The 15,648-nt window shown below is 40.1% G+C and overlaps 2 protein-coding genes across 3 annotated transcripts in view; one reads left to right on the forward strand and one right to left on the reverse strand.

The window, feature by feature from the left end:
• Nucleotides 1-1,231: 1,231 nt before the first annotated feature.
• Nucleotides 1,232-5,484, reverse strand: LOC145984821 (uncharacterized). 2 transcript variants are annotated; one of them, XM_083118233.1, is made up of 2 exons: nt 5,355-5,484; nt 1,232-4,410 (listed from the first exon to the last, which is right to left on the reverse strand). In XM_083118233.1, exon 2 carries the CDS (start codon nt 4,352-4,354, stop codon nt 1,325-1,327), a length of 3,030 nt encoding a protein of 1,009 aa, XP_082974359.1. In that variant the 5' UTR covers nt 4,355-4,410; nt 5,355-5,484; the 3' UTR covers nt 1,232-1,324. The 2 variants fall into 2 exon arrangements, with proteins under 2 accessions (XP_082974359.1, XP_082974360.1); XM_083118234.1 differs by having other exon boundaries at nt 5,418-5,471.
• Nucleotides 5,485-8,194: 2,710 nt separating this feature from the next.
• LOC145998200 (aldo-keto reductase 1B-like) overlaps nt 8,195-15,648 on the forward strand; it is a 34,506-nt gene continuing 27,052 nt past the window's right edge. Inside the window, exon 1 of the mRNA XM_083134678.1 lies at nt 8,195-8,389. Within this exon, the coding sequence (XP_082990804.1) occupies nt 8,309-8,389 (81 nt within the window). The 5' untranslated portion in view covers nt 8,195-8,308. The remainder of the gene's footprint in view (nt 8,390-15,648) is intronic.

The following is a 15,648-nucleotide window of genomic DNA, read 5'->3' on the forward strand; positions in this document are numbered from 1 at the left end:
TCTAATTTACCGCTATTGTCAATAAAATAAGTTAGAACAATAGGAATATTGATATAAAACAATATGTGACTTCAACTAAGGCCTTTCCTTCATTTTAATGCATAACGAACTCTAAAGGCTGGTTTACATTGGTCGAGTGAGCGGGAGAGTTACTGGGACGAGTTACTGGTCTGTCCGCTCGACTCGACCCTTCTATGACGAGTAGCTGTTTACACACTTTCTACTCGACTTCAGCAAAGTGGGACAGTAGCTGTAGCTGTTTGGTGCTCTATGGACAGAATGAACCCATCGACGTCGTTGGCGATTTTAAAGAAGTTCTGAAACGGTTTACACACTTTTTTCGCGAAAAAGTAATACAATAATGCACGTGGACATGTCTGGAAAGAAAACTAATTTCTTTGATTTTTCTATTTTCGATCGTTCTTCGTTGAACGTAGAACGTAAATTCCTTATATTTAATTTTAATTCTCCTACGCCAAATACATCAAGTCTCATCTCTTCATACGCCCGTTGTTTATTTTGTTTGTTTCTATAATCGACACAAATTCCATGGACACTCACACAACACAACACAGGCTCTATACTGTCCTCAGAATGTGTTTACATTGACCAGATGGTCTGTAGAGTTTACGCGCGAGTGAAAAAATCGATGGGAGAAGAAGCTACTCGGTCGAGTCGCTGTCCTTCGCGGACAGCCACTTAACTCGACTGTCCTGACTACTGGAGCGAGTACTGGCTCCAGGACTCTCCCCAGTTGTTTACACGGGGAGAGTAGCTCGGTTTACTCTACTCGCTCCAGCTATTCTCCCGTCTACTCGACCAATGTAAACCAACCTTTAACTATGTATTTAACATTGCTATTATGAGAGACAGTAGAATTGTGTGTATCTGACACTCATATTTTATGCAATATTACTTCTACACATGGACAGTAGAGGAAATTGTTGCAACATTTCCAGTAACATTGGATGCGTTATATATGAGTTTTGAAATATCTTTTCACGTGGTGCAACAATCCCCCCTCCCATTCTCATACTTGGCAAAAGTATGTGTCTACACATTTACATCCATACATTTATTAAACGTTATTGGTGTATAATTGCAGCGAAAAATCTAAGAGGATATATGCTTTCAACAAACACATTGTATTGCTTGAAGTATAAAATTCTAAACATTAATTATCATTCATTTCAGTTTTGTTTATTACATTATATTCTTACATTGTGCACCGTGTAAAATTATGATTCACTCTGAGTCAAATTTCCAATACTCGCAACAAATTCTGAAATGAATTATAGTCGTACAAGTGAAAACGTAATTTTGATTATTTGTCGAAAGAGTTCCCTTTGTCACTGTTAATTGTTCCGGCGAAGAAGATAACCGTTGCAGTTGCTCCAACTGAGGGGCTCTGTGTACTCATTCCAGCCGGAAATGGGTAGTAGTAATGATGGTAATGATAGTGATGGTGATGATGGACTTCGTGAAGACTCATGTGCCGACTTGTAACTGGAGTTGCCTTTTCATCTAAAGTAGATGACCATGCGTTGTCTGCGTCTGAAAATAAAGCTGTTGAAGACATCCTTCCAGCAGGGGCTGATAGGAAGGAAGTGTTTGATCTTTCATTCCAACATGTATCTGTGGTTTCTTGCTTGGAGACTTGATGATAAATAGAAATATTTTCGCAGTTCTTTCGACTTCCTGTGATCTTTGCACCAGGCATAAACTCACGTCTCATCTGTGTATGCGATGGAGCTGAGGCACCCTGGTGAGCAATTCCTTTAGAGGAATAGGCAAGCTTTCCTGCATCAGAATGTATTTTCGGGATTTCCATAAAAGACTTTGTGTAGAGTTGTGAATTTCTATCTCGATCTTCCGATATCACTTCCCATTTTGTGTCCTGATGCTGCGAACAATGTTGAGTGGAACACATCGTCTCATGATCTTCAAAAGGAAGCTTCCTGGCTATTTTATCGTCCACAGAACGAACCAGTTCTTCAACTATGTCCCTTACTGTCTCAACTTGTGTGTTTTTGCTTTCACATGATTCATTCGCCGGTTCTGTAGTTAGTTCGTCGCAATATTCATCAACAAATTCCGGGAAAGAACTTTTACGTCTTATTTCAAAACTTGTATTTGGTAAACTTACAGACCTGAATGCATTATCACTTTGTCCCTCTGTGCACAAATTTTCCATAAAATGTAATGAAGAATCATGTTGGTCTAGGTCTACGCACAATTCGAAATCTGTACCTGTTTTACAAACATCTTCGGCGATGTCGTTGTTTGAGGTCGGCAGAAGTTGATGTGTGTTTTGTTTCTGAATTCCAAGCTTAATTTTAAAATTTGAAACAGAACTTTCATTTAGTCGAGGATCACAGTAGATCGAGTTTAGTACTCTTTCCATGCTGTGAGACCTCGTAGAAACTGTTGGTAGCAATGGTGTATTTGTTGTCATGTAGTATAAGGACCCAAAAAGACCATGCATACTTCTCGAGGTCAACAGCCGTTGTACTTGTGATTCCACGGACACCGTTGGAAGTAAACTCAGTAATCTTGCATTATCAGACCAAGTCTCGATTTGATTGGATGCAAGTTGACAAGACAAGGTGTTTTGTGATCGAGTTTCGCTTGTTGGGTTGCAGATATTAGGTGCTGTATTTACACTAGAATCTGACATTCTCCTCCGAAAAGAACAGTTCCAAGAATCTTCATTATTATTGCTTGTTGCGCTCAACGTGCCTGTAAGTACTGTATCAGATTTTTTGACATGTAAAATTGTCCCTGACTTAACACCATTCAAACAAACCGGACTTTCTTCCAAATCGGGAACAGAATTTGTAGTTGTATATGTCATTTTTATTCCTGAAGTACATGGCGAGTCTGTGGTGCAAGTTGTAGACGCTGCTGATGGCACAGGATCGGATGTGCAAGCGACAGGTGGAGACGGTGCGGTTTTAAAGTTTGGAGTTATATTTTGGCATAAGCTTAATTTGGTTTTGGTGGACCATTTTTTCCTCAACTCCTGGAAAGTTTCTTCCCAGCTGTCTTTCATGTTCTGAGGTAGCCGTCTCTCTGATGGTTCGAATACGCTTACTTTCGGCGGTACTGATATTGAAGAAACAGATCTCACGCGATCAGTGCAGCTAGGACTTTTCCAAAAGCATTCCGGGTGAGACGATTTTGAGGAATGCTGTTTTTCTGCTTCAAAGGAATTTCCAGAAGCATTGGAGAACATTCCTTGCTCTCCACAAAGTGAGTATGTTCTTTGGATACTGTTGTCAAGACAACGTTTTCTGGAAGTTGTCGTGCTTTTGTTTCCGTCCAGGAACCATTCGCATTGGCTGTAACTTTCTCTTATACAGTTCTTCCATCTACCCCTTTGATGTCTAGTCTCGGCAGTTCCTACTTCATTAGAATAATTAATTAGACCAATTGTTTCTTCTGACGGATAATCAACCAAAAGGTGTTTGTCATGGGCCACATCGGTTGATCTAGATGAAACTTTGCCTGGTGACGAAAATTTCTTACTGCGTATGGCTTCGAAACAAGATACCATGAAGGGGTGGAACCAGTCATTGGAAGTCCTTGAGCATTTATTTCCGGCGCGGTTGTCGGTTTCGTGGGGTAAGTTTAGATTAATCGACGGTGCTGTCCTGTGAGCAGGTCTTCTGAGATTAGACGCACTCAAGCTTTCCCGGCTAAACGGGAAGATGTTATCTTCATTGAAAGCTTCCCAATCCAACATCGAGTTTTCTTCGGTAGAGTCTAAGGGCGAAACGGAAGTTAAAAAATTGTTTACAAAATCAGTCTTCTTCACACACTTGGAACTCCTTGTAAGATTAGGCCCAAATTGCAAGTCAGTCGATGAAGATTCGCCCCATAGAATATCACTCCTAGCCTCTCTAGTCCTTTGGATAGTTCCCGTTCTCCTTTGATCCGTTCTCAGGTGATCAATCTCTGACCTCTCCCTTCCCGTTCCTTCACCTCCATATCCAGGTGTCCTGCTGAGTACAGTTGGCCACTGCTCAACAGTCTGAGCTATGGCTGGGGTACTCTGGATAGGACCAATTACCTGTTGCTGTTCGTGGTCGTTCCCTGCCCACGAGTGTGTAGGATGTAGAGGATTGTCGGAGACATCTTCTGGGAGGAGAATCCTCAAGCCATGCCTGGATGTTTGCGGGATGTCTACTCGATGAACACCTGATGCCTGTAAAGTCAAAGGAGGGATTGTTTCGGCGGACCGACGATGTCGTACTCTCACAGGCTGTCCTCGTCGCCGTGACTCTGCGGCCACTGTAGATGGCGACGTTTCAGGGTCCTCGATGTCAGGAAGTGCGGTGGCCGACAACGCCATTTGGAGAACCAGAGAGAACTGAGAAGTCGAGCCTGGTTACCACCTCATCTCATGATCTGTAACAAGACTACATTGTTGATTTTATCTTCACTTTGGCAATTCTAAATAAGCTTATCTCACGAATTAATTTGATTTGATTTTAGTTATTTACCGTCGCTTTCTGCACTTTTGGCTAATGGCGACGATGAAGGTGAGTGATGGTATGAAGAAATTGATGAAGGGACACTCACAAAGAGTGCGCGGTAGTCTAGTTGGTAGGGCGTCTGACTGCCTCGCGGGCGATCTGAGGTCGGAATTTTTCCGGCCTTGTCACCATATAAATAGGATCTACGGCTCACTCAGCCTCAAATCAATGCGTACCTGGGGATAGGGGGTAAAGGCGGCCGGAGCGAGGTGCTGATCATATCACCTACAAAATGACCTAGATCGAGAATATGTGGGGCCCTACTCCCACATCCCCTAGAAATGTGCCTTCATTGCACGGTGCTATATGCACAGGGAACTTTAGCTTTACATTCAAAATTAACAAAGAACAGCTATGCCCAGGCCGGGATTCTAACCTAGAACTCCAGGCGTTGTAGCGCGCTGTGCTAACCACTCCGACACGGAGGTCGGCGGCTTAAGTTGAAATGCCTAAAGCTAAATTACAATGTTAGATTAGAAACCATACTCTACAATCGACAAAATACGTAGAATATATAAAGAAGAGCCAAACATTCATTCTACTCTCCGTAAGGAAATGGTTTGCGCAGAAAAGGTTAATTTTACTTTTTTTTTACCATTGTGTTACTTGACCCCTTGGCTCCTTAAAAAACGCCCATACATACATACGTTCACTCTAAATTGGCTGACTAAGGCATGAAGTCACTCATCATGCAGGAGGACTACCGTATGACGTCACGGATAGAACTTCAGTAGTCACTTCTCGCACATCCATACTCAAATCGAAAAGCAATATCTCAAATGGGAACATGAAGTTCCATTGCCACTATAAACTTACATGAAGAAAAGGTAGTTCTCCCGTCAACAATTAACAGTGATTTAACATTAAGTCTATGTTCACCTGTCTCACGTCATCATACCACTATTAATTTTACTTTCGAGAAAGATATACGAGCTGTTGCCTAAGTTGCAGGGTAATATTTGTTGAAGAAACAATGGGTAGAATTACCATGGAAAGAAAGTTTTCGATATAGTTTTCTCGAATTGATAGTCAAAATTTGAGATAAAGATAGGACTACTTCAATTCTTTCGCTTCAAGTTTACACTTATTTTCTCCTGGATAGCTGAAATCATATTTCCAACAAATATCTGCACAAACACAGAACAGCGACAGCGCCAGGGTGGGTACCCCTCCCTCACTTGAAAATTCCTCTGTTCAACCGTTTGCCCAAAGTTAACACTTATTGAAAAGTGTAAAGGTTACTGATTTGATTGCCCTGATATTCAGAACAGAATATGAGTGTTTTCCACTATGTCAGGGAAAATCTATTTCTTGATATGCAAAATAAACATTTAAAAACATCATTCATAAGTAGTACTGTACATAACATATAATTTCCCTTGTCCTGCTTGCCACATCCATGATCTTCCTGGATTGAAACGAATAAATTATATAACTTAATAGCTTAAAGGTTCAAACTGTCAGACTTACCAAGGCTATAGACTTTTCCATTACGACATGAAATAAGTTTTAAGTCTATTCATTTTACGAATGATGATGATACAGAAATCAGATGTGCCAAATATTTCGACGATACTAGAAATTTCCACAAACTATACGCAAATTTCGCTTTTCGTTGAAGCAAAGCTGACCTCCGTGGCGGAGTGGTTAGTACATCACGCCAGAGGTCCAAGGAAGGTTCGAATCCCGGCTTGGACAAGGGGTTCTTTGCGAATGTCTCTTCATCAACTTTATCATCACTCATCCTAATCGTCGCGATTACCCAAAAGGGGCAGAAAAGCGATGTAAAGTAACTTAATTCAATCAATCAATCATTGGAGTAAAGTTATGTAAATCGTATCAAATATCTTATGTGGAACATTTGATCCACAGTCGGTAACAAACTTGAAGTCATCTTTTTAATTAACATAAAGAAAGAATTGATATAGCCTATTACATATTACGTCTCAGAAAAAGAAATGTGAAAGTTAAGAATAACATTTCAGTACCTTGACCTAGAGAAGAAAGTTCGAACGACAACTGGAGATTTTACTCGGTATTGCGATCAATGAGGATCTCGGGGCGGAGGCCCCCCCCCCCCCCACTTTAGGTCAGCTCCTGGTACAAAATAACTATAATGTACGGGAAAAGTTGTACATTAACATATATAGTCTTCACTATTCATTTTATTTAAGAAGTTTCTTAGTTGGTTTTAAAAATAAAATCATAATTGATGAACGTTCCCATGCGGACAGATTATTCTGTTGGCCATTTGACGAAATTTTCGGCACCAACTACAAGTAGCGTCCCCAGGATTTTCGAAAGGGGAGGGGCAACACGGCACACAGCGATGTCCTTTGAATCGTGGAAACCGGGGGCTGGCACTGCGAGTCAGGGTGCGAAATCATTTTAGACTGGTGGGGGTGAGAAATATATTAATCTACAAACCCCTCCCCATCTCCCATATACGATATACATATTTATAATGTTACTAAAAGTACAAATAAATTACTAAATTAAAAATATATTATTATTATTAATTACAAAATAAATTTGTCACTTTTATTTATATATCAGATATTATAAAGTAGCAAACTACTTCCTTTACTAACTGGTTAAAGACTGTTTTATGTGTAAGTTTTTATTTAGTTCTTGCTTTATGTTAATATAAATCAATAAGATTTCATAGTTATTATTGTTTTGCATTCTTGTTTTACTTTTATTGTGCGTATTGATGTAGATTTGTTAATGATCTCTTGAGAGAGAAAAAGCATTGAACATTCACAACTACACTAATTTGTGTATGTTTTCGATATTATTCTTAGTACAGTATATTTGAAATTAGAAGTAATTGCTTATCTTTTGTTTGTTGTAACAAAAACTCTCCCCCCGGAAATTTTTGGTGGAGGGATTTTTGAGGCCTTAGATTGTTGGTGGGGGGAAATCCGCCCGTCCCCCTCCCCCCGGGATTTCGCACCCTGCTGCTAGTCGGTGCTTGCGGTGTTGCCATTTTCCGCGTACATTTTATTCCGCTGAATAAAAATCTGTATAAAATCCGTTTCTCAGTGAATTGACAACGACAATGGATTTTGAAAATAGATGCAAAGAGCTTCAAAACAAGACCAATATTGTATTTGTAAGACTACCCAATACAATGGAAAAGCTGTTTCGCAAAATTGATGATAACGGCTTTTTGACAAATTTTAAAAATCTGAAAATTGTGAATTGTGTTTAAAACCTTTCTATCTCCATCATACTAAAATTTTATCACTATCGAACAACGTGTTTTTGATTTATAGAATTTCAAATATAGCGATCGTTTGGAAAACTAAAAAAAAGTAAAATGGTCTTTTTTTGTTCTCACGACGATAAATAATATAAGGGATACCCGATAAAATTTTGGTTAGCATAGATTAACGCAGATTTGAATAGGCTAAATTTTGATGTAACTCGTTTTTATGTATGTCTACTGGCTAATTTTTAATTGGAGCCCAAACTGGAGTATCTATAATTTTTATCCGACATGGGTAGAGGGTACATTACCTGTGATCGTGATGTACTGGTCATGGTACTGGCGAGTCAATGTTACATTCGTAGAATCGAAGGGTCATGAACTGTGCACCATTTAGGTTATCTTGTGTCTGGTTACACAACGCTATCTGTTAGAAGAAAAGCGACAGGACGATCGAAATTTCTTCTCGAATCGTGAAGCTTGCAGTGAGGTTGTGCTTTCTGCCAAGTTTAACGTGTCCCTTGCACAAAACAACTCGTTTTAGACCTCACGGAGCAGAATGTCGACGGGGATGCAGATACCGAAAGTGCAACTGAACAACGGAAAGGAAATACCAATACTTGGATTAGGCACGTGGCAGGTGAGTTTTCCCATTTGAATTCAAAATTTTGGGTGCGTCAGCACTTAGGCTATTTTGCACCCGTCAGTTTATACGGGGTCCAGCCCTTTACCAGAACTAAAATAACGTAACTGTAACGTCATATTGTAATTAAAATATTAAAATATTCTGATTTCGGTTAAAAGCTGAGGCTGTAAAGAGGCACTCAGCACACACAAGGACAAGGCACAGGACAACACACAAAATTATATGGGGCCGGTTGCCAGAGCCTCGTTCGTCTGCAAAATGCAGTCCAGGATGTACTACGTGGAAGTGAGGTTGACAGTTGGGTGTATTACGTGAAAGGTCACCCCTTACACCCCAGTTTTCCTATTCTTAGGTCTGTTTGCATTGGTACATTGGTGCAAGAAAATGGTGCAAGGAAGGCAAAGCGACGGTTCGGGAGAGTACTGGGGATTACTCACTACTTAGTTTCTAAGAGGAAAGCCACTCTACTATCGCTATTTTCAGTCGCTCTCAAACTCTACTGCTCACTTTGGCCACTGGATTGATGGGAGTTTTGTTTTATAGCGTAGTTTTTCTTCCACTTTTGACTAATCACGACGATGAGAATAATTTGAAATATGACGAAATTGAAGGACACTCACAAAGAAGATCAATGCCCCGACCGGGATTTGAATCCAGGTCCGAGCGTCATATCGGGTTGTGATAACCACTCCTCCACATGCGCGCCGACTACGTGGGTGCTCCGGGGCTCGAGCACCCACATGATTTTTACTTTGATAAAAACAAAATAAAATAAATATTTCTCACTTGTCATTATCAAAAAATAATAAGAAATTAAAACATTGAGATGGAAGTTAAAATTTCTACTTCACCGGGCAAAAATTTTCACAATTTCCAAACGTGGCACGGGACGCGTGTGGAAAGCTGAAACACAATATTGAGTATTGCTTCTTTACATACTTTCGAATTCGAACAGTAGGTTTGCTAGTCGCTATGGATAAATTCGTCATACGTTTGTCGTCATCATCACAGGTGGATATTACTGACACTGAACATAGTGAAAAGCATGTTCAGTCAAAAAATAAGGAACCCGAGAATGTGTCTTCTGCCAGTTCCTGTAGTACATTAGCAACAAGTGTCAAGAAATCGTCAGGCAGGTCATACCATGAAGGATGGAAAAATACATTTCCTTGGATTTATTACGACAAAGAATTGGACAAAGTATTCTGATGTGTGTGTAAAAACGCTTTTGATTCCAGTATAGCGCTTCCGTCGGCAACTGCTACTTCTGCAGACAGGGATTAGTGTAATTCATTTTTTCGAAATGAAAACGTTTTTGCGGTCAACAATGACCCAAAAAAGATTGAATGATTTGGCAATTTTGCATGTTCATAAATAAATTCATAAGTGCAAATGACGTAAGAAGGAATGTGTTTTATATTGAAAGTTAACATGTCATGATGATTATTGTTATTATTTGGTACATGAAGTTAGTCATTTTGTAGTTTCTGTTCACAACAAAATCCTTGCATAGTTCTTTCTGCAATACAAATAAAATTATTTGCATTTATGAAGATTTTTTCATTTTAATTTGTATGAATGTGGTATTTTCTTTCAGTAACGTGTTGATAATAACATTGCCTCTTGCAATCATTGTGCATGTAAGCTGTTTAATTATTTTCAATACTTGAAAATAACAGATCTAACCGCCATTGATATGCACCCACAGAAATTTTGGAAAGTCGGCGCCCTTGCTCCTCCACGGAGATCGGCACTTGACCACTGGAAACTGCTTCGTGATAACATGGGCCAGCAATATTTGTGGGAGGGTCAGGCAGTTGATAAAACTTGGAAAATGTCTTCGTGATTTTGATTTTAAGAGTACAATAGTTATTATTAGCGTATAATAAAATATCCTACTTTTGTTCCAAATATTATATTATAACTTTGGGGAGACTGCTACTCGATCAAACAGACGAATGAATATCCAGGACAAGTGTTTTGCTTTTTTTACATTTTATGCAGTTAATGCACTGAAATGCATAGTTATTCTCTTTTATTAATAACTTTTTTTACACACCTCATTCAAGAAAAAGCTGTAAGCAGTTTGGGGAAATTTTAATCTTGAGGTTTATATTGTCTGACCTCTTACATAAAATCTCATTTTTTGGAATTTTGAAAACAGTTACCCATTTAGTTTGAATTAAATGGTAGAATATCAAAATGTAAACTGGTTCCTGTATTTTACACTCAATCTTTTTCTATCTAAGGCAGCTTTTGATTATTCTGTTCGAAGACATGCCGGCCCCCGTGGCGGAGTGGTTAGCACATTGCGCTACGAAGGCAAGGGTCCCGGGTTCTGATCCAGGCCAGGAGCGGATTCACGGGGAGGGCGAAAGGGGCGATCGCCCCTCCCAACTGCCAGTTATTTTATAGGTATATTATGATGCTTGGCACGCACCTTCTGCCTTTAGGGCTTTATGTTAGTCGGTTAAAACCCTTTTATCGGACTTCTCAAAGGCTTCTAAGGGTTAGTAGGACCAAGCCCTTGCGAGGTCTGTGGTGCAGGATTTACTTTTAATTATCACCTATGTAGGTTTGAAATGAAAGATCATTAAGATCTTTTACTCGATGATTTATTTTAACTTCCGATGATATACAAAACACTTTTTCAAACAGACAATTCACCCGATACAACTTGTAGGCCTAAACCTATTAGTTGTACCGAAGTTTATAACCCTGGTCTTTGATGATGCAGGAGAACGCCTTATTCAGAGTTGGGTTTGTGGAATATCTGCCAAATGGAGCACAAGTACACCAGCCAATCCGAAGATTGAAGCAAGATATTACTCAACGTCCCCTGAACCATCAGCCTTTCGGCAACCAGGAGAATGTCACGTAGGCTTACAAAAGTCTAGCTCTTTTATATCATAATTTTGTTTACAATTTACCATGGTTACTACATAGTTGTTTTATATTTCCATAGTTTCAACATTTTTCCTGATTTAAGTTAAACAATTCATTGCCTATTGTAACATTAACAATAACATTTTTATGGAAAGAAATGTAACAATCTTTAGAGAAAAGATTCAACACTAATTCTTAACAACATAGATTTTTATAACATAGACTGAATAGTTTAGTGCTTAAAAGGCATGTGTTGACAGGGGCGACACATGCTTGATATTTTTAAAAAATATTCACCATTTTCAACAGGATCGAAATGTTTTTTTAAAGTTTGATCGCTCACGATAGGCTAATCGGAAGTGGACCTAGAGTTTAAATTTGGACCCGACCGAGCCACTGTGCAAAATACTTCAAAAGAGGATCGAATCGAACCCGCGACTCCTTAAGATAATAGGTTTTGTTTTCTTGGTTTATTCATTTTACTACTCATATCTGATCGTTCAGTTTACCGTAGCAATGGGAGGATTTAATAATGACATCCATTCCAGCCCTGAACCCTATTTTCGCAAAATAATACCGTAATCTCTAAAACATAGAAGCCAGCTTGATTCCTGTTCACAGTATTGTTTATGTACGAGGCGCATCCAGAAAGTAAGTTTCCCTATTTTTTTTTTTTAAAAAAAAAAAACAGTTTCAGGAAACCATTTATTGGCAACAGGTACAGCAAAGGTTCATCTATTTTTCAACATAGCAACCACCAGAATTGAGACACTTGTCGTATCGTGGTATCAACTTTTGGATCCCACTGTCGTTGAACTCTGCCGCCTGTGAATGGAACCAGCGTGTGACAGACGTCTTCAGCTCTTCGTCGTTGCCAAAACGCTCACCGGAGGACAGAAATTTCTTGAGGTGCAAGAAAACGTCAAAATCGCTGGGAGCCAGATCAGGACTGTAAGGTGGATGATCAAACAACTCCCAGCCAAATTCCGTCAAAACAGCTGCTGTGCGCCGAGCCGTATGTGGACGAGCATTGTCATGGAGGAGCACAACACCTGCAGTAAGCATGCTACGGCTCTTGTTTTGAATGGCACGTCGCAATTTCCTTAATGTTTCACAGTAATGGTCAGCGTTCACCGTTTCACCTCTGGGGAGGAAGTCAATGAGCAAAATGTCCTTCCTGTCCCAAAACACGGTGCACATCACTTTCTGTACCGACAGCGTCTGTTTGAATTTCTTCTTGACCGGAGATACACTATGCCGCCAATGCATTGACTGCTGCTTGGTTTCCGGGGTGAAGTGCGAAATCCACGTCTCATCGCCCGTGACGATGAGAGGAAATCATTGAGGAAATCATCGCCGTCATCATGGTACCGTTGCAGGAATGTCAGTGCTGCTCCTTCATTTTGTGTTCGGGTGTCAGGTTTTTCGGCACTCACCTGGCACGCTGCGTGACAATCTCATGCAACACGGATCGCGATATCTGCGGAAAAAGGCTACTCAACTCCGTAATCGTGAAGCGACGGTTCTCTACGATGCGCTGCCGCACCAGCTCAACCAGATCATCAGTGATGAGGGACGGACGCCCACTGCGCTCTTCATCATGGACACTTTGACGACCTTCCGAAAACTGCCGACACCAGCGACGCACCATCTGCTTACTCATAATGTTCGGCCCATAGATCTCACAGAGCTGACGATGAATGTCAATTGGCGCAATGCTTTGTGCATTCAGGAACTTTATCACCGACCGAACCTCGCATGCGGCGGGAGAAGGAATACGAGCTTCCACTTCGGACCACTGCTGCCTCGCTACTGGCGCCGGGCGGGATCTGTCCGCCTGGCATATGATTGATACGTCTTAGCTCTGCTGCGCATGTGCAATTTACACGGCTCATTATGTTTACTTTCACGGGAAAAAATAGGGAAACTTACTTTCTGGATGCGCCTCGTAAAACAGTGCAAGTGTAGCATACAAATTATTCTCAGTGAGGTCACGTACCCGACTGAAATTCACCCCTCCCAACTGTAGCTTCTGGATCCGCCACTGATCCAGGCCCGTAGCTAGAGGGGGCAAGGGGGGCCAACTGCCCCGCTGAGTGATTGCTTTGCCCCCCCCTGTGAAAAATACAGAACACATTCCTACCTGGAATTCCCACTAATCTTTACAATTATATCATTACATTACATTACATTACATAAAGTAGGATTACATAAACAAGCAAGAATCATGGCTAGGGTCTTCCTGATTCGTTAGTTTGTCATTTGAGTGTTTTAATTCACTGTTGTATCAATAATAATGGTGAGATCTGTCGTATCTGTTATTTCAAGAAAATGGGTTCTCATTTAAATCTTCAACGAATAGCACTTACCAAAATATATTAGTTTTTCAAAATGTCCAGAAATGCTGAATAATCATAAATAAGCGAATTCTAACAGGAAATATTTTTACTTTCATTTTCAAATTATCAGGAACTGAGATAAATGAAATCACGTGGAAACAATTACATTGTTTTCCATTCATATGCACATTTGCTAGCTCTCGTCTTCTAGTTTCGTTCATACTCGTACTACCAGTATCGTTGAATTCTTTCGTAAAAACACTGAAATATTGCAGTACATCCCTTTTCAGCTTAATCCGATATTATAGCAAGGAAAAACTATCGGATGCTGCTTACAGAAGGGGGAAGTTATAAGGTCTCAAAGGAACAAACTACAGAAACAAGACACACTTCACAGCACACAACTGACAATTGCAAAGTGTCAGCAATAGGAAGGAATTTTCCTCCTAGAGGCTAATCTTCCTGCTTCTGGGAAACCCACCCCTCTTCCGAGGTGTATACATTGCTTTGGAATTCAGATCTACAAAACAAAGTTGAAACATACGATAAACCTTGAAATTCCTGGTACCTGGCTGGAGCCTACCGACTGACCACCACCAGGAGATAAATTTAGTACAACTTTCTCTCCTCTTCATCTATTGTTTGCAAGAATTAATGTATCAAAGAATGGGCTTTTATATCACAGCAGAAACTAAATTCCGGCTCACTTCGAGTCCAAAATAGCCGATAATTTATGACACTTGCATAACAATTTCAGTGTCTGAAAGTAACTGTTAAAACGTTACTTCTATCGTAAAAAAGTTACTCAGTTACAGTTACTCACTTTTAAAAGTAACTAGTTACAGTTACATTTTCTCAAAAAAAGTAACTGTTACTTGTAACTAGTTACTTCCAAACACTGGAAATAGTAGGGGGGAAATTGCCCCCCACCATGCCCCTCCAATCGCCGCCACTGCTTGAAGGCTTGCATCAATGGTTATAAAACTAAAACTACCCAATATCGCAGACTGCAGACTTCTGGAGACTGCCTCTCTACACAACAAACACATTCATTTATGCTAGGAAATAATTGAAATTTTTACGAGTTTGAAAGATCGTCTGTAAAGCCCCTATCACACGGAACTGGATTTCTAGTTGGAATGCCCTAGTTGGCGATGAACTGACTTTCTAGGTAGAAATTATGGCCGCCTGGCTGACTGCTTGACTGGTTTTGAGGAATAGGACATGTTCTAATTGCTACTAACTTCTTCGACTAGATTCTGTGGAACAGCCAATCAGAGCAAAGTTTGGCCATGTGAAGATATATTATAGGTTCACATTTAAAAATTTCATGGCTCGAAAGGGGGGGGGGGGCATGGTCCCTCCCCTGGGTACGGGCCTGTAGCTGGGGGATTTGTTTGAGCCTTGGAGTTAGCTGGGGAGCTGCTGCTATGGTTTAGCATGGTGACAGTTATTTTTAAGCTCTTTTTAAGGCAAAACTTTGCCATTAAATTTCTCTGTAAACCCAAACGTTCTGCATAGTTTTCCAAAACCAATTATATAGTGTTAAAAATGGATTTCTCCATTCAATAAATTTTTATATTGCACAATATCGCTTTGAGATTCAAAAGAAAGATAATTCATAAGATTGGCATTGATATACCGTATCTCCTATTTTAACTTAAAATTAAAATGATAGGTTAATCATGACAGAGGGTAATCTTGAACAGTGAGGTCTTCATGAAAGGTATACCATCTCAGAAATTACGTGGAAAAACCCAAGATGCACAGCTTTGGGATTTACTCCTTCAACCAAGAGTTCATCCAGTATTGTGAATCCTGTTGGGGGTATGATAAATATTGGGAAGGCTGTTTGGAGTATGTGGATAAATCAGTGCTTTCAACTTTCTGAATACAAGTAGGATCGATCACCTTGACCAGTAATTTAAACTCGTTTTGTGAACATGACATGGTTCAGTAGGCCCAAGTCTTCAGGCTTATTCACACTTTATTCCTACAGTTTCCTGACAGTTCTAGTAAGAAGCTGTC

Source organism: Lepisma saccharinum, chromosome 1, assembly GCF_977018435.1.
Source record: "Lepisma saccharinum chromosome 1, izLepSacc3.1, whole genome shotgun sequence".
In the NCBI taxonomy this organism is placed as follows: domain Eukaryota; kingdom Metazoa; phylum Arthropoda; class Insecta; order Zygentoma; family Lepismatidae; genus Lepisma; species Lepisma saccharinum.

Bases quoted from the DNA above. Each gene is read 5' to 3' on its own strand.
- LOC145984821 (XM_083118233.1), bottom strand. From the start codon at position 4,354: ATGGCGTTGTCGGCCACCGCACTTCCTGACATCGAGGACCCTGAAACG.